This window comes from Strongylocentrotus purpuratus, unplaced genomic scaffold (assembly GCF_000002235.5).
Source record: "Strongylocentrotus purpuratus isolate Spur 01 unplaced genomic scaffold, Spur_5.0 spur5_scaffold_21, whole genome shotgun sequence".
NCBI classification, from domain to species: Eukaryota; Metazoa; Echinodermata; class Echinoidea; order Camarodonta; family Strongylocentrotidae; genus Strongylocentrotus; species Strongylocentrotus purpuratus.
The window spans coordinates 36,769,576-36,795,195 of record NW_022145607.1 but is presented as its reverse complement, the minus strand read 5'-3'; the positions used below and the strand labels follow the sequence as shown (position 1 = coordinate 36,795,195).

The following is a 25,620-nucleotide window of genomic DNA, read 5'->3' as shown; positions in this document are numbered from 1 at the left end:
AAAAACAAAAAAAAAAACAGACACGCCTTCCCATTCTCGCAGAATGTCCACAAAAAAGCGTATATTTATTATAAAGACCTCCATTTCCTCCAATTCCGTGTGAACTTTTCTTTTCTTTGAATGGAATTGTATATGTGATTTAATGCAGGTTTTTATTATTGTTATGTTCTTTTGGGTTAAAAATACAAACTATGTTTACTACTTTACTGCTTTTTTTTCGAGGGGGGGGGGGGGGGGGGCGGGGGGCAAAATTGCGTTTTGCCCCCCCCCCCCCACTTTTTCGGGTTTTTTTTTTGGGGGGGGGGGGGGGGGGGGGGGGGGGCAACTGCCCCCCTGCCCCCCCCCCCCCCCCCCCCACACTTCCGGCGCCTATGATGGTCATTGTGAAAGAAACGCTATGAAATCGATCAGAAAAGGTTGATCATGTATTGGTGTGTACTGCAAGGTTCTAGAATCATCAAAATGATAAGAAATTCGGCCCAGTCTCGGTAATAAGCACCGTACACAGAAAGATGTATTTGGGACTACGTGACACATGAACGACACATGCGCGATATCTATCAGGTCCAAATAGATATAATATCTTACCAAATATATCAATTAGTAGGCGGTTTCTCGGCAAAATTTGTATCATTAGTCAAAACATATTCTTTCACATTATTGGTAATAAGAGCTTCCATTTCATTTTTTGAGAGGGGGGGGGGGCGTTTTCAAAACTAAACTTTACCTTTAAGAAATTATAAAGATCAGTTGTATTATGCGTAAATACATATGAATACAGAGCAAAATGTTGATTATCAGAATGTCATTTTGGAATACCTCTATAAGAATACCCTATCTTACTTTGCTGATACTACATTGTCTTTAGCTCGTATCAGTATTAGTATGAGCCAATATAAAGTTATTATTCTTTATTCAGTTCAGTATAATGCTTTTCCTCAAAAATAGTTTCGCTATTTATAGGGTTGAGAAGCTAAAAAATGGTTTCAAATGTACATTTCACAAACCCTGAACCATTGCATAATGATGGTGGCTCTCTCTCTCTCTCTATTTATTTTAATCATGCATTATCAACTATAGAAAGCAGCAACAGAAAACTTAGGGTTATCTGTGATAGGTGGCAGTGAGAGTTAAAAAGAAAGTCATGTAAAAATGACGCTTCACCTCCCCCCCAACAAAAAAATAAAATAAAAATAGTGGTCCTCCTCTCCAACCCCCCCCCCCCCCGCTTATTCACCGTTCGCCGCTAATTATTTTCTCAAGGTTTGGGCCCCCCTCTTAATTGCCGCCGGCTGGATCCGCCCCTGCTACACCACCATTACGTACTTTAGTAGATTTACGCCCACCCGTGCCTTTTATTGTCTTAGTCACGGTATCCTGTTCTTTGATTCTACATGTGACTCGGAATATGGATAATAACATATTTCTGCACGCGGAATCTGTATTGAGTTTCATTTCCGCGGCAATTGTGTTCTGAGTACTGCGTGTTTCGACAAAGTGCCAATACCAGATTCGCCAATACATGGGCACCAACTCTCCTGTTTCTGATTGTGCGACATACCGGCGACATAAAAGTATTTCTTAATGACACGTTCAAGAGCAATGTTTTCAAGTGAGTTGTAATCTGTTACTTTGGCTGAATTTGAACAAGATACATGTGATTCCTTGGTATCTGGGATGCATTTAGTTAACACAGTCAACACTGCTGACGAGGGGAAAGACTGAAGGCCTCATGCGTTTCGTCGTGTGTTTTGGACATAGCACATAATTATACAAACGGTAAGTTTCCACTTGACATTTCTCACGAGAATATCAAACATAACGATAACTCTTTAAAAAAATCAGTACACCGCAAAAACTGGTTTAATTTTTTTTTTAAATTAAAATGTACTGATAAGATACTTTGTAAAATTCACTCAAAAAATCCTGTAAAGATAAGCACTGTTGGTACTGCAATTATCAGACGAGAAGTAGCGAAAAGTAATTATCATTTCAAAAGCATATTTCCCTTTGAAAGTGGCCCGTTAGTTTGCAGCTTGGCAGGAATCTTTTGTCTACGTATCTGCAAGGAAGATCCAGTTAAGCACATGCCTGACATAGTTTCGGCTTCGAAGATGGTACAAAGGAATGAGCTAGATATGACTCCATCTCTTAAAACTTCTTGATTATGCGCTGCAGCTAGCATGCAGCTAGCATACTGCTTACGATCGCTTAGCGAGCGCACTGCGCCACACATACGTCACAATACATTTTGACCAATGAGCGATGCGTAATTTATCTCTTTTTTTTCTGAGCGTTCCGAGTCGTCGTTTTTAAAGCTAGATTCCAGAATTATTGATGATTTCTAAGAAAAATCATTGCCATATTCGGAATCTCCGTCAATTTATCTTCTACATGTTATTTTCAACTTTAAGCCCGTTTTGATTAGAGGGCACCTTTAACTCGATTAGCCTTTGTGAAATCTACACGCGGTTAATTTTCATTGTTTTCCTCTTTTTTCAAGCTGATACTTATACGTGCCCATCAAACAGCTGTGGATGAAATTCCACATTCCTAAATATTGTCTTCAAGTCCCTGGAAGATGCATGATTAAAATATTGAAAGAACATCCCTTGTCTTTAATATTTATAAATGTAATGCTTCCTGGGAGAAATTTCAATTATTAAACATATTTGTGGCTTACACCCAGTAAATAAGTTCGATTGATCTTTTTCACCTTGAATAACTTAAAAAAGTCTGATACACTTTTAGCTTATATATATCATACTAATTTCATTTTATTTGTGAGCCTGGTTTGGTTGTAAAATCTATTCGAAGTTTTACACAACTAAACGGTTGTGTTTAAAGTAAGGTTCTAAATCTTGCTCTAAAGATGTGTAAGCCACAAATATGTTAAATCCTTTGTCTTGTTACACATGGTTGTAGTCTAACATAAATTCATATAAATTCAACTTTATCGCACTAACCACCTTTTGGTTTATAAAAGTGAGGACAAAAATACATCATTTTATTGTTATGTAGGTCCAGTAATCTCTAGTGAGAAAATATCTATGATCTCGATTTTCACCATTATATTTGAAGAAAAAATCTTTCCTCTGCAAAACAAAGATTAGCAAGTATATGGCGATATCAGACTTCCAACATTCATAACCCAATCAGGCGTTACGTAATATTGGCCTAATTTTGATTCATGTTTGCACTTTTAATGTTTTTCTGTGCTTCTGTACCAATGATCTTATTAAATGGGTAGGATTGCCCATTAAAACTCTTTTTTTTACCTTGAATAACTTAAACAGTTTGATACACATTTTGCCCAGAGTCCCAGGTTCACCCAGCCAATATATTATTATAATTTTATTTGTTTTTGGTGAGCCTGATTCGGTTGTGAAATCTATTCGAAGTTTTATAAAAGTTAACAGTTGTGTTTAAAATTAGGTTCAACATTTTGCTCCAAAAGATCCTTCTGTGCATAAGGGATCGAGTGATTTCTATGTGGATGAATAAGTAAACAAGTGAATAATTCAGGAGTATACAAACAGGGAAACCATGGAATTTGGGTTACTGCGCCCAGTGAGCGTTCATTGAGGAGGATACAAAAGCATATGCATTCGCGCTGGCTTTGTTTCAAGGTTCAATGAGCTCGATTTCAAAAATATTGACTTTGGTTTGCTAGTGTTTGCCCTAAAAAGAGACAATTTTCGAAAATGACATCGTTCCGCTAACAGAAGCGTAGAAGCAAAACTACTCAACCCGAATCAATGAGTTGATGTCATTTTTTCTCCTTTTAAGGGGGGGGGGGGGGGGGGGGGGGGGGGGGGGGGGAGGGGGGGGGGGTGATGTATACCATTTCTACGTGAAACATGATGTACTGCATGTCTGCATTACAGAATCTACGGTATATATTTTGTTCTTAATCCAAGCTCCCCAGGTTTCGGAATGAACAATAATCTTTACCCATTCGCGTGAACAATATTTTAGCACTTTTTAATGAAGGTATGTTTCCATTCTTTGTAAATAAGTAATTCCTTTTCAAATATAGACGTTTGTGATTCCACTTAACCAGTGGTATAGAATATCGTATTCGTGAATGGCAATGGGCATGTTAGAAGGGCGTACAAATCTCATCATTGATTTTTTTTCTCAAAAGTACTGTACAGTTATGATATCCGTGATAAGGCACAGGGACGTAAGGGATAATTTGTGTTAAGAACATTTCGTGGGTGAATAAATAACAATCTTTCTGATAAAATGAATCTCCAATCTCAAAACTTAACTATTTCAGAGATAGTATGACGTATCTCATCAATTTATTCACAAAAGCATTTGTATCTCGAAATACGTATCAATTTGTCAAACAATGTTCAGCAGTTATTTGGCAAATAGGGCGCATCTTGTTAAATCGTATACATACGCCATTTTTTTCCGAATTCGACAAATTTAGTATCACGCCCTTTTGCCTAACCTACAAATGCTTTTCTGAAGAAAATAAAATGTGTTGTTTCAAAAACTTTTGTTTGTTCATGGGTCATCGTGGTTGAAATTTAACCTAGATCTTTTATGGTGGTGAAAGTATATTGCAGGACATTTTTGAGCAGGAAAGGAATTTTGAACAAATAGTATGAATTATTTTTAACAAAATTAGAGAATACGTCTTTGGAACTATCCGATGTGCTCTCCGGCTGAACGGTGGTATTTTGACAAAAGGGCGTATCTGTAGTTACACCCAGAAGGAAACATATTTGATAATAATGTGAGAAATTAGCTGATTATTTTGTCTGAAGGATAATGTTGTCCATGTAACAATTATCGTTTACGATGAGTGTCAAAGCATATCCGGTTATTTAAAAATAAAATAAAACAACCATAGAAATATAAACATATGCTCTCAAACAGGATAAGGTTCCCTTAAAGAAACATTAAAATACAACACGCATGCATACAAAAGCACTGAAGAACAAAATGACAAACAATCGTGGAAGTAAGAAATGCGAAGAGATATTATATTATTATATCCCCCTGAAATATTTCATTACAGTATTAATAAATTCGAGGATACATTGCATTTAATTTTACAATGTTGAATAATAACTAACAGAATAATCAAAACATGACAATTTACCCAGTGTGGCTACGCTCCATGACTGATGTTGAAGTTTTTAAGAGAGCACTGAAAACTCACCCTTTTGATGAATGCTTCGAGTAATTATTATGTAAACGTACATTGAACATTGTAAAGCGCTTTGAGAGGGCCTTCGGTCCTGAAATACGCTATAAAAGAACAAACTATTATTATTATTATTATTCAATATTCGAATGTACCTTCGAATTATATAATTAGAATATAATTTCAAACCAATTTCGTGTCAGGTAACAACAAGGAAACTTTTTATTGGTAACACGAAGTTATTTAAATCAATAAAATATAGATTGTCAGTTCAATAAGAGCTTTACATTTTGCGTTTTAACTATACCGTGTAGTGCAACTGTAATTTATCAAAATTCATTCAAGGATGATACATGTATTCGTTCATACATGAACTATGAAATATTAAAAAGTAGGTTGACATTAATGGGGAATAATTGTTACATGGAGAATGGGACAATGCAGTATAAGAGTGACCAGGAAAATACAGCATGTCATGTCAGCCATGATAGCTAGTAGTTTTATATGGACCAGCAACATCAATGATTCTTTCTTTCCTATTCACATTTACAAAATTGAATGCACGTTGAAATAAAAATAAAAAATTGGTATACACAGGATACCTATAATGACTCACGAGGCATACCCACATTCACGCACAAACGCATTGTGATCTCAAAATTAATAAACACGCGCAAACAAACTTTGTCTACAAGTTGAAACGACGGCCAAATTTGATCGAAAAACAGTGTCAGAAAACCTACAAGGGTAGTTTTTAACCCACGCTCCACATATCTTTACCACTGATCATACTTATTTACTTGTTATTACGTAAAAAGTCAAAAGAACCAAATATCATTTACTTTGGAATTTCTTTCTAGATTTGGACAATGACTTTGTTTGGAAAGATGTATTTTATTTAAATTAAAGCAAATTCGTAATAATAAAGTTAAACAGTTTAATTTCAAGATGATTCATAGGTTTATTGCCTCAAAAGAAAACTTATATAAATGGCAAATGTTAATAATAATTTATGCAACTCTTGTGGACAAGTTGACTCAACTTTTCATTTTATGTTATATTGCAAGGATGTGACTTTGTTTTGGAAAATAATATGTAATTTGATATTTAATCTAAAAATATTCACTTCTGAATATTATTTTAAATTATGCGCAATATGCAATTTATAAATGTTACGTTAAGAAGATTGTTAATGGTTCTGTTTACTACCCACATACTTTGTTTTTTGAATTTAAGTCGTTGCTAAGATCATTTTTAAGATATGAATGTGTTAGCAAAGAAAATAATACTAAGCTGGAAGAATTGTTGAATGTACTTTAATCTTTAGCCTATGTTAGGTTACACCCAATCATTGAGTTATTAATGTACAAATGTATTATTATTATGGAAATAAAAACCTCGCTTGAGGATAAGAGAAAAAAAAAAATACTTATTTACTTTGAGTCCTAAATCTAACCTAAATTGCTCCGCGCAGGCGCGTACTTAGGATTTGAGGGGACACTTTTTTTTTTTTTTTGATCTCGATATTTGAAAATTTGACATTTTGCTTCGTTGGGGGGGGGGGGGGGGGGGGGGGGGGGGAGTAAGGTCAACTTTTTTAGGTCAGCCATGGGAATTTTTTTTTTTTTTTTTTAATAAATAAAAAAAAATAAAAATAAAAATAAAAAAATCCAAAGGGGGGGGGGGGGGGTTTAACCCCCCAAAAACTCCCCCCTGTGTACGCGCCTGCATGGCTCCGCGACAATTGCTCCGACGACATTTGCTCCGCCGACAGTTGCTCCGCCGACAATTGCTCCGCCGACACTTTGCTCCGCCGACATTTGCTCCGCCGACATTTGCTCCGTACCCAAAGTACCCCGTTGAAGACAAATGCTCCGCCGACGTAGCAGGAGTGCCCCGTAAAAGACAAATGCTCCCACAAAACAGAATATAGGAAGATTTAATTTTCATATTCTTGCATTGGCCTAAAACTTTGTGTCGGGACGGTGTCGGTAAATCCTGCCGGCGCGGCGTCGCGACACGTCGGGGAAAACGAGAAATTATATGTATGAAATATAGGCCTACATTGTCGTGAAATAATCATTGATTAATAAAAGGGGTGGTAGGCAGGCAGAAAAAGGGAATAAAATAATATTACCTTAAATTATATTGTGCCGAAGAAAAAAAAAATCACTATTTGTTGAAAGGAGGTCGACTCAAGGTTAAGAAAAGTTTATCTATTATCTAAAAGCTTCTGCACCTGCTCCCCCCCCCCCAAAAAAAAAAATCCATCATAATATGATTCTACATCAATGGGTATCATGTCACCTCATGCACCGCATCACCGGCGCGTCACGCTCCAAGTGAACAAACACATAATAAAATAAACAAATCGAATTTAAGAATCATGTCTGTGATGTCCAATGTATTACAAAAGTAAATACGTGTCGAACATTGACACCGTAAAGTAAAGCAAGACAACATCAATACATTAAAAACGTATTGAAACACATACAATTCAGGTCTATCAACCTCCACTATATTGACAGAACTGAACTATAACCTCCTCTTAACTCACCCATCACTATGACCCCGTTCTCACTCACTTCGTTGGGGCGCTCTGGAGCGCTCTAACTAAGAGGCTGTTCACACCGCAATGAGATAGCGCGGTCTATCGTAGCACCCCCTTTTTTCTAGCGCGCGCTAGCCCGCGCTATCTCTCGTGGACCACCCCCAAGAGGTGCTCCAGTGTTGGCTCGCCGTGGCTCGCTGTTGGGCGGACCGAAACGACGTTGTACCTTCCAAACCGCGGAGATAGCGCGGTCTGGCGCGCGCTATCTCTGCCGGTGTGGAAGGTACAACGTCTTTTCGGTCCGCCCAACAGCGAGCCACGGCGAGCGAAAACGGCGTGCCACTGGAGCACCTCTTGGGCGTGGTCCACGAGAGATAGCGCGGGCTAGCACGCGCTAGAAAAAAGGGGGTGCTACGATAGACCGCGCTATCTCATTGCGGTGTGAACAGCCTCTAAGACCCGCTCCTCAGGAGCGGTTCTTAGGTGAGTGAGAACGCTCAAAGTGGTCCAGGAAGCGACTTTTGGACCGCTCCAGAAGTCCACCTTCTGAGGTGGTCTTGAGGAGCGGGTCTTACCCAGGACCAAAATCCAGTTGAAACCAATTGGAGCAAAACCAATTGAAACCAGTTGCCAACTGGTTTCAATAGGGAAATTGGAACAACTGGTTCCAATTGAAACCAGTTGCCAACTGGTTCCAATTGAAACCAGTTGAAACCAATTGCCAACTGGTTCCAATTGAAACCAGTTGAAACCAATTGCCAACTGGATCCAGTTGCCTAATTGGTTTCAACTGGAACCAGTTGTTCCAATTTCCCTATTGAAACCAGTTGGCTTCAACTGGTTTCAACTGGTTTCAATTGGTTTCAATTGGATCCAATCGAAACTTACAGTAATTGGCATAAACTTAATTAGTTATAAGTTAATTAGCTCTTGCACTAATTATCGCTCATGTCAACACAGAAACATTGTTATATGTGTCTACATTAAGTACAATGTAAAGGGCATTATAATATGCAGACCATATAATATACTTAACAAGGAAGGCATTGCCATTATATATGTTTGTAATTGATGTATTTTGTACATGGTTAGTGTTTTACTCATCAACTTTTAATCTGTGTAATTACAAAAATATGTTACTAATGAACATGCTTATCATTGCTAATTAATCTTTATATTTATCTAAAACAAATGCATTACTTGCAAATGAAAATTAATTAATAAGTACATTGTAAATCAAAATAAATTACATAAAACATTGATCTGCACACAAGCATATAATATGCAAATTAACTGGTTTCAATTGGATCCAGTTGGGTAACTGGAAATATTTCCAATTGGAACCAATTGGGTAACTGGAAATGAATTCTAACTGGAACCAGTTGGGTAACTGGAAATTATTTCTAACTGGAAATGAATGCTAACTGGAACCAGTGGGAAACTGGAAATGAATTCTAACTGGAACCAGTTGGGTAACTGGAAATGACTTCTAACTGGAAATTAATGCTAACTGGAACCAGTTGGGTAACTGGAAATGATTTCTAACTGGAACCAGTTGGGTAACTGGAAATAAATTCTAACTGGAACCAGTTGGGTAACTGAAAATGACTTCTAACTGGAACCAGTTGGGTAACTGGAAATGACTTCTAACTGGAAATGAATGCTAACTGGAACCAGTTGGGTTACTGGAAATGAATTCTAACTGGAACCAGTTGGGTAATTGGAAATGAATTCTAACTGGAACCAGTTGGGTAACTGGAAATGAATGTTAACTGGAACCAGTTGGGTAACTGGAAATGAATTCTAATGGAACCAATTGAGTAACAGGAAAATCATCTTACTGTTTCCAGTTGAACTTCTAACTGGAACCAGTTGGGTAACTGGAAATGACTTCTAACTGGAACCAATTGAGTAACTGGAAAAATTACCTTACTGGTTCCAGTTGCACTTCTTATTGGTTTGAACTGGAAATGAGTACCCATAACAATATTTTCCAGTTCGGCAATTGGTTTCAACTGGAAATTTTCTATTCCAATTGAAACCAATTGAAACCAATTGAAACCAGTTGAAACCAATTGAAACCAGTTGGAGATTTCAACTGGTTTCAATTGGATTTTGGTCCTGGGTATTAAGAGCGCTCCAGAGCGCTCTAACGTGCAATGTGAACGGAAAGCGTACTTTGAACGGAAGTGAGCTAGTGACCTTCGGTGCGAAACATGTAGTACGGTACATACGGTTTGGATTCCGCGCGCGAAAAAATTGACCCGCCTACCTGAGCTGCCATAGCAACAAGACCACCTTGACTCGTGGAGCGGTTTGAGCCATAAAAACTGCTCGGAGTGTGAACGCTCGCAAACCGTTCCTCAAGACCCGTTCCTCTGGAGCGGTCTGGAGCGGTCTAACTAAGACCACTTTCAAAGTGAGTGAGAACGGGGTCTTAGTTATAAAATTATTTATTTGGTTAGTTTTTAAACGGCGTCTAGCTCGCTCATCGTCGAATAAGGTCAATGGCGTCTCACGCCACATATTCAACGTGTAAAACTCCTGTGAGCGCTCAGGCATGAGCGCCTCCTCATTAACATCACACTATGAATATGACAGACAAAGACAGCGGACAAAATATACAGTTCCTCGGGCAGACAAAGGAACATCCCTTCACTGCTATTTGGTAAAAAGGTGTAGAACAGGTGTCACATGCATATTCACCTTTTTACATAATAGCAGTGAATGGATGTTCCTTTGTCTACCTGAGGAACTGTATATTTTGTCCGCTTTCTTTGTCTGTCATATTCATAGTGTCAATTCCAACCCACTTTAGGCACCAAAAGGAAATTGTATTGTCCCTGGGTTAGAGGTGACATTATCGAACTAATGACAAGACGTGATTCATACTATAGACAAGCTATAAGAAGTGGTAGTAATTCTATGTGGAACAAATATAAATATAAAGTCAAAATATTATTACTAAAAACATACGATTGGCAAGGTTTGAGCATTTAAATAGATTATTGCAAAATAAATTTGGAAATACAAATGAACTTTGGAGCACCTTAAAGGTCATTATCAAAGGAAGGTCGAGAAATTAAATCAGTCTAGAAATTGATGGTGACACTGTTTCAAACTGTAAGCAAACTGCTTGAATGATTATTTCATTGAATTCATCACAAATTTGACAACTATATAATGATGTAAATGGTACAGAAGGCATTGGAGAAGTAAGAAGAAACTAGAAATGCAATCGTGTCACAACGATATGCGTGCAATGACGCCATGTTTCCAGGCGCGGATCCAGGATTTCTTAGGGGAGGGGGCCCAACTTTTTTTTTTTTTGCTCCCGAAAATTTGAAAATCGCGCTGGCCAAAAATTCGCTCAGTGGGGTGGGGGGGGGGGGGGGGGGGGGGGGGTAGTGAGAACATTTTTTTTTTGATCCTCAAAAAAATTCAATTTGCACCCCCCCCCCCTTGAGCGCCAGGGGGGGGGGGGGGGCCAACCCCCCAAAAAGGTAAAAATCACGTGATTTTACATGATTTTTTTTTCTCAAGGGGGGGGGGGGCCTGGCCCCCCCCCCCCCTGGATCCGCCACTGCATGTTTCTACGTGTCAAACGAAGGAGCTTCTCTCGGAAAATCCAGAGCAATGTGTAAGAAGTATGTAGCTTCTGTGATAGTGAAGATAAGCAGGGCGAAAGAAAGGTCACCAAAACGGGCCGAAACGGACAAAATGGGGCCTGGACGGTCACGCATGCGGGTTTCCGGAGGACGAACAAATTAGTGACCTTGAAGGAACGCTAGAGACTACGCCTGCTAGGCGTTGTGGCGTGCGCCTGTAATCCAGCCAATCTCAGCAATGCAATCCTGCCACTGTGCTGTAAGATCACTTTCAGATTCGGAGAAGTGTATTCTCTATAATGGAACGTCTCAACTCAGCAAGCAAGGCTGAGATTAGTAAAAATTGTTTTTACAAAGAAGATTCTGGTGAATAGCAGTGCTAGCTTATTCAAACAAAAATAATATTTGCACAATTTGAATCACAATCATTATCTGTCGCTTAATCCTTTTTAATGACCTTGTTTTCTTTCTCGTTTGCAAGGGGATAAGTAGCTATGTCACGTTCATGACAACATAAAGATAAGTGTTTTATGTGTACATATTATAAACACAGGCCCTGCGGAACGTTTATCAAAGTCGCCGCTAAAGTATTTACGATCAGGTAGAGGGTAGCGAGCGAAGCGTAAATCAGTGTGAGGGGGGGGGGGGGGGGGGGGGGTTCAGGGGGCAGAGCCATTGAGAAACAGCATGGCATTAGTCTTTCATGCTAATGTACGTGGCTCTGTGACAATGACAATGACAATGACAATGATTCTGGGGCATGGAAGAAATACAGTTGAATAGTACATATATAATGCTCAACAATGATATCCATATAGAAAATATTTTTTTAAAACACACACAGAAAATCTTTAAAAACAAGAAAATCTTTGGCAGCGAACAACAAACAAATGAAGGCAAGCTTAAGGGTAAAGGTCTACTTAAAAAAATAAAAAATAATAATACATGAAACCCTACATCTCAACTGACAGTACTAACACTACTATATACATGTATGTACACTATGCTACTAAAAACGGCAACAACCAATTAAACAACAACTCTAAGATATTAAAAAGGACAAAACAAATTATCCAAAATCAGACATAATGATCTGTGATAACTGTTTCATTCCATTGAAACTTGGTAGAACCAGGGAGTTCCACTGATCCTATAACTCCCTGATAAAACTATAATCATCGGTGTTTCAGTCATTGTTATGTGGATTAATGCCAACTTCTTATTGACTACGACTTGAAAGCGTAGTCAGCTAATCGTCTGTATAAACTCCATGTAATATTTATTTCTAAGAAAGTGTGAGGCCCCTCCAAAATAGAGCACCCTTACACATTTTGGTATCTACTGTATCTACTACACATTTTCAGTGCATTACTTTAACCCCTCAAGTGTGAATACATCACACCCCCAATTATAATGTATCAACCCAAAATCCCCCGAGCTCAGTGGTACACCAATACTTACAATACATGCTAACTGTTTCTGATCCTTTCCACACCGTTTCTTTCACAATGCAATCGCATTACCAGTACTAAAATTTATCTTTAAGCTACGGTCACAAAGGTTCGTACGAACGATTATTTCGTACGAATCACCTTGTTTTCCAAGGTCTTCCCGAATTTCCATTGTCTGAAAATCGTTCGTACGGCGTTCATAGCAGTTCGTAATGGCATTTGCGACCGAGGCTTTAGGTTGTCGTCCTCATCGTTGCTGATGCCCATACACATTGACTGACCTTTGTTCTCTCTCTTTTCATTTCAATTTACAGGTAAGAAAAGATACATTTTATCATTATGATGATTGTTACTGTTGTAAGCTTATATGCTATTGATATGATTGTAATATTCTGGAGAAGATTGGAATGTGGTATCTTCTCATATTGATGAGCTTGTTTTATGATAATTATGTCTTCATAAACTTGTTGACATCTGCATATATAGGAACATGTGTATAGTCATAGCCAGTGTTTTAATGTATATAAACCCCGGCCCCCCCACTCAGGTTTCAAAATGACCGCATGCGTGTTGCCAAAATGTCCTTTTCGTAACAAAAGAAAAAGGTCGAGCCGTATTGACTTTACACACCGGACTTTTGCTGAAAAGGGGGGGATGCTGAAAAAGGCTCGTATACAAAAGAAAAAGGTCGAGCCGTATTGACTTTACACACCGGACTTTTGCTGAAAAGGGGGGGTCGGTTGGAACACGCATATGCGTACCCTAAATAACACTGAGTGGGGGGGCCGGGATATAAACACACTCGTGTTGCAGTTTGGCTGGTTGTTATCTATTACGTAAGAGTCGTGAACTCTCCAGGCTTATTGCCATGACCGCTGGAACTTCTGTTTGCTTTAGGATTAACTAGGAGGCAGTAGTAGATGAAGGGTTAAGATATAGCATGCTTGAAGAAAGTGTTATCAGTAATAGGACACAGTGGTTAGTGACTGTGAGAGTGAAAGGGTTAAATTGGAAAGGACCAAGAGACCAGCTCAGAAATGGCAATGAGGTGCATACAGGGATTCTGTGGGATGTTAGTTATGGCTGAAATGTTAAATCTGCATAGAAGTTTCCATAGGATTGAGGGATCATCTCAACAGTTTAAACTCAAGACTGTAGGATCTCTTCTTAGTATTTTGGCTATGTTTCTATATTACAGTTTAGATTATAGGTTAATGAGGAACAAACAGTTATATATTGATTATGAGTAGAGTTTAGAATTATTGAAGACTTTTGCTGAAGATAGATGATTTAAAGGTACTATGTCCCTTTTGCAGCCAACCTCAAATGCTGTAGAACTTTGCAGGAATTATGAATATGTCATGTATGTCCTATCTGTGAAATTTAAACGTTAGCAGTGTCCTCATATTCAAATTATGCAAGTAAACCCGTTTACTTGCTAGACTTCACTGTCAGACACTATTGAGTGACTGACTGGCTTTTTTTCTTCTTTGGTAATAATATACATGAAAAGAGTTGTAAAGGGAGCATTTGTCTACATCAATAACCCACTTCTTGTGATGGCCAAGATTAAACTGATTGAATATTTGCGCAGCATAAAACATATGACCATTCGGTACAATTGTCTGAAAATCAAGACTATTAATGTTGGGCTCTATAGCCCTAAAGTCGATTTGACAACTAATAGTCGTTATTTTCCCACTTGAAGACATTTTCAAGCCCCATCTTTTTTAGGGAAGTTCTAAATTAGTGTTATCCTTCAAATGCAGTTGGAATTTAACTTTTTCATTTTTTGGCCTGCAAATGGGACATAGTACCTTTAAGCCTGTTAGTATATTGACGTTATTTTAGTAGTTAGTTACATATACATGTATTATATTATTGTAAACATACATGTATGTATGTATAGACCTATGTTGTATAAATGCATGTACTTGTAACGAAGTATATATATATATGTATACGTATATATATATATATATATATATATATGTATATATGCAGTCTAATATTTCAGCACTACACTCTTCACCTATATCTTGCCATTATGTTGTTTATGCATGTCATACACTCCATTGATACTATGTTGCAGTCCTCTTCTTTTCCTCTCTTTTTTTCTCTTTCTCCAAGCTCTCTATCCTCCTCTCCTCTTTGCCTATCCCTTTCTTCCTTTCTCCCATTTATAATGGATAATAATTGTATTTATGTATTCGGGCTACAAGCTATGCTCTTCGGGTTTCGCGCCTTCTTCCTTGTTACAAGTTCTTTAATTATACTTATGTTCCTACTTATAAATTGTATTGTTTGGAAGAAAATAAATGTTCGTTTGAATTGAATTGAATTGAATTTCTTTAGTTACAGAGTGTGTTAAAAGGACAAGTTAAAATGAGTTAGAATAGTCATAAGTCGACTATGAGAGGATGAAGTCCATCCATGATTATGTAAATAGTAATTGTAACTTGACGTATTGCCTTGAAACAAACTCTTAATAAATTATCATTCTTGCTGATGCCCATACACATTGACTGACCATTGTTCTCTCTCTTTTCATTTCAATTTACAGTTTTAACGCCCTCCCATCGAGGGGGCGGTAACAAAAGTGTACAACAAATATACTGTGCTGCATATTCTGTTTCGACGTCCATCGTGACTATATTCGAAACGGACGTCGTTAAGCTTTTAGTGGACGATGTTGGATTTAAAAGGTTTCTTTTCGCTGTGGCGGGTGGCGTTCGCATTTCACGTCTGCCTTGCATTCGGCCGTGGTATACTACTGTCCTTGCCGGTGATCATCGACGATATCACAGAAGACCTTCAAACGACCACGGCTGCAGTCGGGATGATATTTGCAACATTTCTAGTTTCTTATGGTATTTCAGGTACTCCTTTTAACATTTTATTTAGATAAATTACATCATTAGTTCATTTCATTTTATTACAGTTAAATACCCTTCCTTTTACCCAAGTAAATTATTAATCAAATAATAGATTGGGGGCGGTGAATCTTGACTACCACTAGCACTAGTTGGCTGTAGACCAAACCAGAGTCTGTATCCACAGACTTGTCAGAGTGAATCTAGGTATAGATTATTTATTTTAGTATTGTCAGTGCCTGGGTTTTTGGAAGCATTGGCAAAGTTTATCGTGTCTTTATTATTGCATGCAGTGGCGTACGCATGATTTTTTCAAGGGAGGGGGTTTAACATTTTGAAATCGGGCCAAAAAAATCGCTACGACTCAGTCAGCCGCTGAATAAGCAGGGGGGGGGGGGGGGGGTAAGAGGACATATACTTTTTTTGGTCTCGAAATTTGAAAATTTGACCGATCGACATTACGTTCTGTTGGGGGGGGGGGGGGGGGGTTCTCAAAAAACATACACATAAAAAAAACTGCATACGCGACTGATTGCATGATATCTATAATAGCAAGGATTATTTCTGATAATTCTTATATGGAAGATATCCCCAAACCAAAAACGAAACCAGAAGGAAGCCTAAAATGTATATGTCATTGTTGTTATCCTCTCTCGATAGGTCCTTTGGTATCATACGCTCTCAACGTTGTAGGTTGTCGTACGGTGATCATGATAGCTGGTGTTCTCATATCTTCAGGGATATTCCTCACGGCGTTCGCACGACATATTGCCTTCGTTTGGGTTGGATACAGTTTGCTTGGAGGTAAAAACTAATTTTGCTGAATTACACTTTTTTTTTCATCAACCGAAAAGGACAATGAGAGGAGAAAGAGAAAGAGAGAGAAATAGAGAGAGAGAGAGAGAGAGAGAGAGAGACTGAGAAGGGTGAGAGGGGAAAGATGGAGAAAGAGAGAGAGAGAGAGAGAGAGAAACGAAAACTTAGTGGACTGGTAAGCTTCTCTACGTTTTAGTTGTATCATGTAGACCCTATTTTATTAGGCCCGGGCTTATTTTTTCGTTATGATACTCGTTGCACACGAAGCGTCAATTCGATGCGTCAATGTTACTTACGCAAATAAAGGTTATCATGAGGAGATTAGCACATGCGCCAATACTTTCCAGGCAATGTTTGCATTGTTCACTTTTGCCTTTTCTCGCATGGTGGCCCGGTCAAATACCACGAAATATAATCACATTTTCACTCATTGAAGATAAGTATCTTAAGTTGTCATTTTTACCTGGCGCAATAATGACCCCACCAATAGCTGACGCAGTAGCTACGTCTATAAAATGACGTTTCGTGTATAATGGCCTGATTTCGAATGTATATGTACCAACGCAAATTAACTGATTAAGAAAATAAGCGCATGTTCCAATTCCACTCAAAGCTTGCATCGTTTATTTTGCATTCACTATTGTTTCATTTTTACACGATGCGTCAATAATCACACCAGTTGCTGACGGCCTGACACAGTCTTGTGCCAGTAGCACGAGCAACGTGTGTTACTCTCTTTGGAATCATAAAGAAGATTATGTGTTTATCAACTCTTTAATTTTATGTTTACACGATGTTTAGGGATCGGATCGAGTGCCATCTACACAGCATCTACAGCTACCATTCGACAGCACTACTCTGACCACCACTACGCCCTAGCTAATGGAGCTGCAACAACTGGCCTCTCGTTCTCGGTGTTGATCTTATCTCCAGTACTCCGAGCCCTTGCTTTTGCCTACGGATGGAGAGGGGCTTTGGTCATTGGCTCGGGCATAACGCTCAACAGTGTCGTCATTGGCGCACTCATGAAACCCGAGGTCGTCAGAAAGCGAAGGACCTTGGTCGGTGATGAGGGCGAAATAGGCAACGTCAATGACCACGACGGCGATAAAGGTGATGTTGACAACGGGACTAATGAGGTTCTGCTTCGACCATCTCCGTCTGACCATCAAACTACTGCTACCGTTCTGGAGTCTTCAGAATCACATGACCAAGAAAGTTCTGCAGGAGTTTGCAAAGACTGTAGTGGATCGCTGAAGAATCAAAGTTGTTATCCGAGAGCACCTATGGGCATTACAGTCCCATGTGATGATCAAGAGCAACATGGTGATTCGGATGAAGATATCGACGGGAATAAGAATGAGATTCAAAGTCTTGCGGATTTTGATACAGATGGCGACATCCATTCTGGAGTCTCTATCACGGATGACAAAGGAGGTCCTCAAACCACATTCCTCGGAATAGACCATGGTTCTAACTGTAGTCCATCTAGTGTGAATGATATGCGAAAGGGTGACAAATATCGTAGCCTTGAGAGTGCAAGAGTTGTTAAATCTACATTTAGAATATCCAATCTTTTCAAGTTTAGCGCCAAACCCCTGACGAGGACAACCAAAATTTGTCATGTGGCACTCCTTGTCGCTATATTTTTTCTGGCAGCAACTTACGTGACTGTTAACATTTTCCTCGCCTCGGCTGGGACTCATGTAGGACTCTCTTCCATGCAAGCAGCCACACTTCTCTCCGTCTTCGGGGGTTCTCAGGCTGTTGGTCGTTTTTCCAATGGGTTTCTTGTGACGAAGGGTTACGTGAAAGCCGTGCATCTCTACATAGGCGCGCAGATACTGATGGCATCAGCCTTTTTGGTCCTCGGACTTCTGATGAGGGTTTACGTGGTCGCCATCTTGGCATCATTAGCGTTCGGAGTGTCCGCTGGGGCTATCCTCTCACTCAACATCGTCATGCAGAGGGTGATCGATGACAGTGCGACGTCGATCTCGTTAGGATGGCTACTATTCGTCGATGTTTTCGGTGGTCTCTTCGGCAGCTTAGCATTAGGTAAATCCTTTCTCCGATTGACAGTACTTTCGAGTCTTATTCTCGTAGATTTTTTGATAAAGTTGTAGTGATCAACGTTGTTTACACATGTATTTTAACCCTCGCGTAGATCTTTATAGTTTTCTAAAGATGGATTTGGTAACACTATGATGAGAAGCAATAGCGTAGCATGGGTTTAGCCATTCAGTGGCTCTGGTGTCACGGTATAGTGACATTCGGTCTTAAGACTTGTACAAAAATCGTGAGAACCGTTGAGGCCATCGGTGATAGGGGAGGGTGTTCGAGTTGGTTATTGTCATCTTTTTACAGTGCTATCCCCATCTTATTTGCTTTCCCTCCACCCCTCCCCCCTCTCTCTCTCGCTCTCCCTCTCTTTCTCTCCCTCTTTCCTTCTCTCTTTCTCTTGCCATTCGCTTTAAGGAACATGTACCTCCGTCTCTACTCTTGCTACACCACTGAATAGAAGCTATTGAAATACAAAAAAAGTTGAGAATCTTCTAAATAAAACAAAACACAATTCTCGTGATTCTTACAGACTGCGCGTAATCCAAGTATTGTTGATTCGTCCTGTAATTCCTTTAAAAACTTTTGTTTCTCTGTAGGTTTCCTGAAAGACTTGACTGGTAGCTTTGTGCTTATGTTCGTTCTGGCTGCAGTTTTCACATCACTGTCTGTTGCCCTCAGCGTTATCATCCTTATACTCAAGAAGCGGGAAACGATGTCCTTGAAAAGGAACATAAAATCCAACGAAGCAATCTAGACTTCCTGGCTGATTCCGCCTTTAAAGAAAATGAACCTAACTATTTTGCAGCGTATTACGCCTATCAGATGACACAACCTATTAACAATGTTAGAACAATTAAAAGTGGAACTTAAGCTTAACCCCGGGCTAACACTACCCCCCCCCCCTTAGCCCCACCTATAGTCCGGGGCTAAGCAAAATTTTACCAGTGTGAAAACGGTGTACCAACTCTAGAAGTAAGACTAATGTAGCACAGACTCATGATGTACTATAAAATTATCAACAATTATTTAGTAAATCTCTGTAAAAGAATTACGCCAGCAAATAGAATATGCAGAAATTACCATTAAATAAGAAGATGTTTCTACCTTTTGCAAAAGGTTGACTACAAGAACTCATTTTATGTAACAATATGCTCCCTTGCGATGTAATAAATAACCCAACTCTCTCAGCTTACAAAACCTCACTAAAGATCTATCTTCATAATTTTATAAGGATTTATATACCTCTCTTTAGAAATCTAGCCATCTGATTTGTCGAAAGTGCAGTCGTGATTTTGGATATTCCCGCAAAGAGACGAACACATAGTCAATAGTTCATGAGTGATATCCGTTGCCCCGGGTATCAGGCCGCAATGTGCTCAGATCCCCATTGGTTTACGTGTTAACATTTACTTTGTGCGAGCGTGGACACCATACAGTGCTTTTTGTCTGCGATTCCCAAATGATTGAAACTTTCAGTCATTTTTCTATCAAAGATAACTGAACAGACAGTTTTTTTTTATAGATTTTCCGTGATGTTTAACCAATCTTTACTCAATAAAAGGATAAGGTAAGAATTCTTGGTAGATTTTTGTTTCGATTTGGCATATAATGACCGGGGTAATAATATATCTGTAAAGCGCTTAGGCACATCGTTGGATCGGTGTATTGAGCGCTATATAAAAAAACGGATTATTACTATTATTATTAGTAAAAGAGATATCGACTGCTTTTATATTCGAGGCCTGGCTGTTTTATATGCTCTCGGGAACTTGCACATCTTGCACCCAGATGCGCGCATGTTCCCATGAGCATATAAAACAGCCAGGCCTCTCAAAACAGTCGATATTTGTATTCATATAAGTTATTACATAATTCCTTTTCTTTATTAAATAATACTATTATTCTTTCTCTCATATTTTATGTACAGTTTATATAGTCAATTATCCATTTATCTACTACCTGGGCCCTGTTGTATAAAACTTACCATTGATAGTAACTTTGTCATCAATGGCAACTACCATGGTAACAGGGCTCAACAGCCAATCAAAATCAAGGTTTCCATGGTACTTACCATTGATGGCAAAGTTACTATCAATGGTAAGTTTTGTGCAACGGGGCCCTCATAATAATACCTTTATGGTTATGCAATGTAATACTCTGTTGTCAACATTTCAAAGTTTACATGCTACAAATTTGATTGTGTGTTTTTATTCTTATTTACCTCCTCAATTGTTTTACCGATATATTACTTTGTTTCCTATATTGTTTTAATGATCATGTATCTTGTTATATTTGTTTACTGACATCATTTTTACCGGGGATACATCCTTGTACGGGGGGGGGGGGGGGGGGGGGTCAAGCCTTTGGCTGCATCCCAGGACGTGACTGTTTGGTTATCACTGAATGTCTGAATAAATAGAATATAATACCATAGTGACAGTGCCCCCCTCAAGGGCTGGACTCAAGTTACATAATGCATGGCCTTACAGAGGATTTTTTTTATGTTGGGGACCAGGGTAAAATGCAATGAATTATTGATAATTTATTGCATTTTCCGTTGTTTTTTTCATTTGTGGGAACTGCTCTCTACCCTAGCCCCTAGTCTGTAAGCACAAACCCTGGTCAGTCGTAAAAGTGAGTCTGCACTATAAGACTACCATAGACCATGTACTGTAGCTGCTCCTGACATATATTGACACAACCAGTAGGTAGCTGGGCTAGACTTCTCTCAAGGCACAATGATTTTTTGATTAAGTGTCAAATTAGGGTCTGTGCCTGCAGACTACCTAGCCCCCGCTGCGTACAGTCATGGTTCAGTAGCAAAGCAATGGCCTCGTAACTGTGAGGCCCCAGGATCAAAACCGTGTCGATGTGCTATATTAGTGCCCTTTTGTGGGGCAGTAATCCTCATTTCTGTCATTTATGACTTAAGGGTGTAGGTCCCCTAGTTGATAAGCTTATTAGCATACACATGCTTTAGCAGTCACGCAAAACAAACACTGGCAAATTATTATTCAGTAATATCTGAGAATGTATACTATTATCTAGATCTATTAGGAATAAATCATTGTCAAAATAATTCCATAAATTTGGGTAAAAAAAAAATATTCCAACTTTATGAGCAACAGTGTATTATTATTATTATCAACATAAAAGTCGTATTTTGATATGCGCTCCAAACGCAAGCACTCGCACACACTTGTACATTATTATTATACATAAATGAGAACATAAATAACACGTTTTACAAAAGACAAACCTTGACCTAATATACACATTTAAAATTAACATCTCTCTCTCTCTCTCTCTCTCTCTCTCTCTCTCTCACTCTATAACATTCTCTTCTGCTGAACAGTATTGTGAACATGCATGGAGAGACTTGCATATTTCAAAAGACACGCTTGATTGGTACATGAAAGATACTTTGTGAACGAATGCACGGTCGAATGATTTAATTTAATATCAAATTGAAAGAGATTTCATATTTATTTCCTCCTATCGTTGCAATACGTTCCAGGGTCCCTTTCAACTGAGAAACTACCGGGACTCATTGGGACTTTTTTCTTCCTCACAATTAAGGCTGCTAGCCTTTCATGCTAGCGTACGTGGCTCTGTGTAAAGTGTTTCATTCCCTTGATAGAACCAGGGAGTTCCACTGATCCCAACTCCCTGATATAATCATCGTTGTTTCATTCATTGTTAGTGGATTCAGGGGCGGGTCCACGTAGCGATTATTCTGGCCCGGCCCCCCCCCCTAGCCCCCCAAAACGAAAAAAAATAGGATAATAACGTCAAGTTAACCTTTATAAAACAAAAAACAAAAGCGCCCCCCGCTTATTCGCCGGCCGGCTGAGCCGGCACTAAATGTTGTATTAAGATTTGGCTACCCCCCCCCCTTGACGCCGTCTGGATCCTCTGCAGGCGCGGATCTACGGGGGGGGGGGGGATGGGCTGACGGGTCAACAACAAAAAAATTCTCACGAATTAGGTGAAAAAAAAACAAAAATAGTGGTCTCACCCCCTCCCCCCCCCCCCGCATATTCACCGGCTGACTGAGTCGGCGCAAAATATTTCCTGAAAAATTGGACCCCCCCAAAAAAGTGCCTCCTAACTCCTACGTTTTGTACGATGGGGATGAGAGAGCGAGAGAGTTGAACATTGATTCAAATGCAAGGTCTTCATCAGGTAATACATATTAAAGATCATGATTTTTGACATTCTTTCATTTTTTGAAAGCAAAAAATGCGCGTTGCATCCACCCGTATCTTATTCCTTAGTATTTTTGCAAGAATGTTGTAAAGACTGCCATGCAGTGAATCTTAACTGTACTACTACTACTACTACTACTACTACTACGTCTACTACTAACTGACTGTAGACCAAATGGCAATAAACCAGAGTCTGCATCCACAGACTAGTCAGAGTGAATCTATAGGTATTGATTAATTATTTAAGTATTGTCAGTGCCTGGGTTTTTGGAAGCATTGACAAAGTTTTATCGTGTCTTTGTTATTACATGATATCTAAATATCTTATCAATTCCACCAGAAAACATAATATCCTGGTGATAATCTAAATGTTACGACATGCTCAAATTGGGTCTTTATGTTTCCTGGAGAATTGTGTTCATTGTTGATTTGCAATTCAGTCCAACGACATGGAGGAAGCAAATATTCGTTCCATGCAAGCACGGACTAATGATAATAATACATACTTATCAAAGGGAAATCAGTTTGTCGATCTACGAATTACAGCATTATGAAAGTAGAGCGGTTCCAACTGCATTGTACGACTTCAATGTGCTCGATCTGCTCAGAGCCGGGCTCAGGTTGACATGGTTCAACAGACATTGTTTTAACGGTGTTTGTTCGTTGAGTTTAGACATGATGAAGGCACAGGCAACAATATTTCATTATTCTAAAGCCATTTACTGGTTTGTTTCGGTTGTTATTGTAAGTTACGCCATATTGCATTCTGTCGTGCATTCAGGGGCGTCGCTAGACCTTTTTCAGTGAGGGGGGGGGGGGGAGGGGGGGGGGGAGGAGTGTAGAGGCCAACGATTACCGACAAAACTAGCCACCAATTACCGACAAAATTAAATGTCCAATATCTACAAATTCAACCCTATAAACCTGGGGCCGAAGGCTAAAATGTTTTGGGTAGTGACCAAGAGAATCACTGAAAAGTGCGTTCATCAGGGGGGGGGGGGGGGGTGTGATGGGCCTCCAGCGCGAGGCGCGGAAGCTTAGACGTTTCCTTAAATTATTAGGAAAAGAAGACGATTAATTGTACCGTTTTCGACTGTTAATCCTCGGCTGAATGAAGTTCCCCCCTCCCGTGCAAAGCGCGAAAGCTATGACGTTTCAATAAATTATTATCAAAAAGAAGACGATTTGCTGTACCGTTCTCGACTGTTTATCCTTGTATGAATTCATTTTTTCCTCCCTCCCTCGCAAAGCGCGGAAGCTTTGACGTTTCCTTAAATTATTAAAGACAGAAGACGATTCGTTGTACCGTTTTCGACTTTAAATAAGCTCTATTAATAATGTCTGAATTCAGTTATTCCCTCTCGCGCGAAGCGCGGAAGCTCTGACGTTTCCTTAAATTATTAGAGAAAGAAGATGATTCGTTGTACCGTTCTCGACTCGTCTAAATGAAGTTTTCCCTTTCCGCGCGAAGCGCGGAATTTTTGGCGTTTCATTACAATATAGAGATAGGAAGACGATTCATCGTACCGTTTTCGACTCTTATTAAAGGTAATACAAAGTTTTGGGAAATTAGAAAATTGGATGAATAGTGATTCTTTACAATTTTAATATATTTGCATGCCCCTGTGGATGTATTATAAGCACTAGAAAATTTAGCCCCTAAAACACTTCTGTGTTCGAGAATAATTGAATATAAAAATTTACCGGTGCTCCCGGTAAATTTTGATGAATTTTGATGAATTTCAAATAGCGCCTACGGCAGTAAAATGGTAGCTGCGACCATGAAATTCTTAGACTAGTTTGACTTTTTAGTCACGAAACATTGTTTTATAGTTTAATTAATATCTTGACCTTTAGAGGGAGCTAAACAACATAAATAGTTTAAAATTAAAAATTTCATAACTTTAGACTCCATTTTAACCGAGACAAAGATCACTGAATATTATAGGATCGCATATGCTTCCAATATATGCTCATTTAAACCAAATTCATGACCCTTTACCAAAAATTTGTAATACCTTTAAGCCCTATATTCATCTGAATTCAGTTTCCCCCCTCTCGCGCGAAGCGCGAAAGCTTTGACGTTTGCTCAAATTATTAGAAAAAGAACACGATTCTTTGTACCGTTTTCGACTTTAAATAAGCCCTATTAATTTTGTCTGAATTCAGTTTCCCCCTCTCGCGCGAAGCGCAGAAGCTTTGACGTTTCCTTAAATTATTAGAGAAAGAAGACGATTCGTTGTACCGTTCTCGACTCGTCTAAATGAAGTTTTCCTCTTACGCGCAAAGCGCGGAATTTTTGGCGTTTCATCACAATATAAAGAAAGGATGACGATTCGTCGTACCGTTTTTGACTCTTAAACCTTGTTTGAATTTAGTTTCCCCGAAAATTTGAAACGTCTGATTTCTTTAGCTGATATTATAGGAAAGTGAAACTTCGAGAAAATACAAGTATTGTAGTTGTAGTCACTCTCGAAGTCGTCACAACGGATAAGAAGTCACAGTTCGTAGGGAAAAAAACTTGTCGGCCGACCGACAATATACATCTCACCGACTTCAAACTTCTGCATTGATATAGTACACGAGGATCGAGCAAGAATACCGACACAGCTGACCCGACACAGCAACATATTTACCCGTGTCTTTCTTGCTCAATCGACGAGACGACTCCACCCAACAACCTCCTTCTCTCTTTTACTCCCACTCCTCCTCTATCAGACTCTTACCTCCCCTCTCTCTCCTCTCTCTCCTCTCTTTCACCCCCGTTTCTTTTGTTTCCCTTTCATTCTTTTTTCTTTTCTTTCCCTTTCATTCTTTTTTCTTTTCTTTCTTTTCTTTCTTTTCCTTTCTTCCCCCTCCTCCCTCTTTTTCATTTTTCTCTTTCT

The 25,620-nt window shown here is 39.1% G+C and overlaps 1 protein-coding gene across 3 annotated transcripts; it reads left to right on the top strand.

Annotated features, from left to right (window-relative positions):
* The first annotated feature begins 12,804 nt into the window (after positions 1-12,804).
* LOC752956 (monocarboxylate transporter 13) lies at positions 12,805-19,654 on the top strand. 3 transcript variants are annotated; one of them, XM_030994699.1, is made up of 5 exons: positions 12,805-13,088; positions 15,338-15,653; positions 16,308-16,451; positions 17,265-18,521; positions 19,124-19,654. In XM_030994699.1, the coding sequence occupies exons 2-5, from the start codon at positions 15,464-15,466 to the stop codon at positions 19,279-19,281; spliced, it is 1,749 nt and encodes a 582-aa protein (XP_030850559.1). In that variant the 5' UTR covers positions 12,805-13,088; positions 15,338-15,463; the 3' UTR covers positions 19,282-19,654. The 3 variants fall into 3 exon arrangements, with proteins under 3 accessions (XP_030850559.1, XP_011660559.2, XP_001180710.3); XM_011662257.2 differs by lacking the exon at positions 12,805-13,088 and having other exon boundaries at positions 15,264-15,644; XM_001180710.4 differs by lacking the exon at positions 12,805-13,088 and having other exon boundaries at positions 15,264-15,653.
* The last annotated feature ends 5,966 nt before the right edge of the window (positions 19,655-25,620 follow it).

Bases quoted from the DNA above. Each gene is read 5' to 3' on its own strand.
- LOC752956 (XM_030994699.1), top strand. From the start codon at position 15,464: ATGTTGGATTTAAAAGGTTTCTTTTCGCTGTGGCGGGTGGCGTTCGCA. The intron at 15,654-16,307 runs GTACTCCTTTTA...CTCTCTCGATAG, and splicing joins AGTTTCTTATGGTATTTCAG to GTCCTTTGGTATCATACGCT. The intron at 16,452-17,264 runs GTAAAAACTAAT...CACGATGTTTAG, and splicing joins TGGATACAGTTTGCTTGGAG to GGATCGGATCGAGTGCCATC.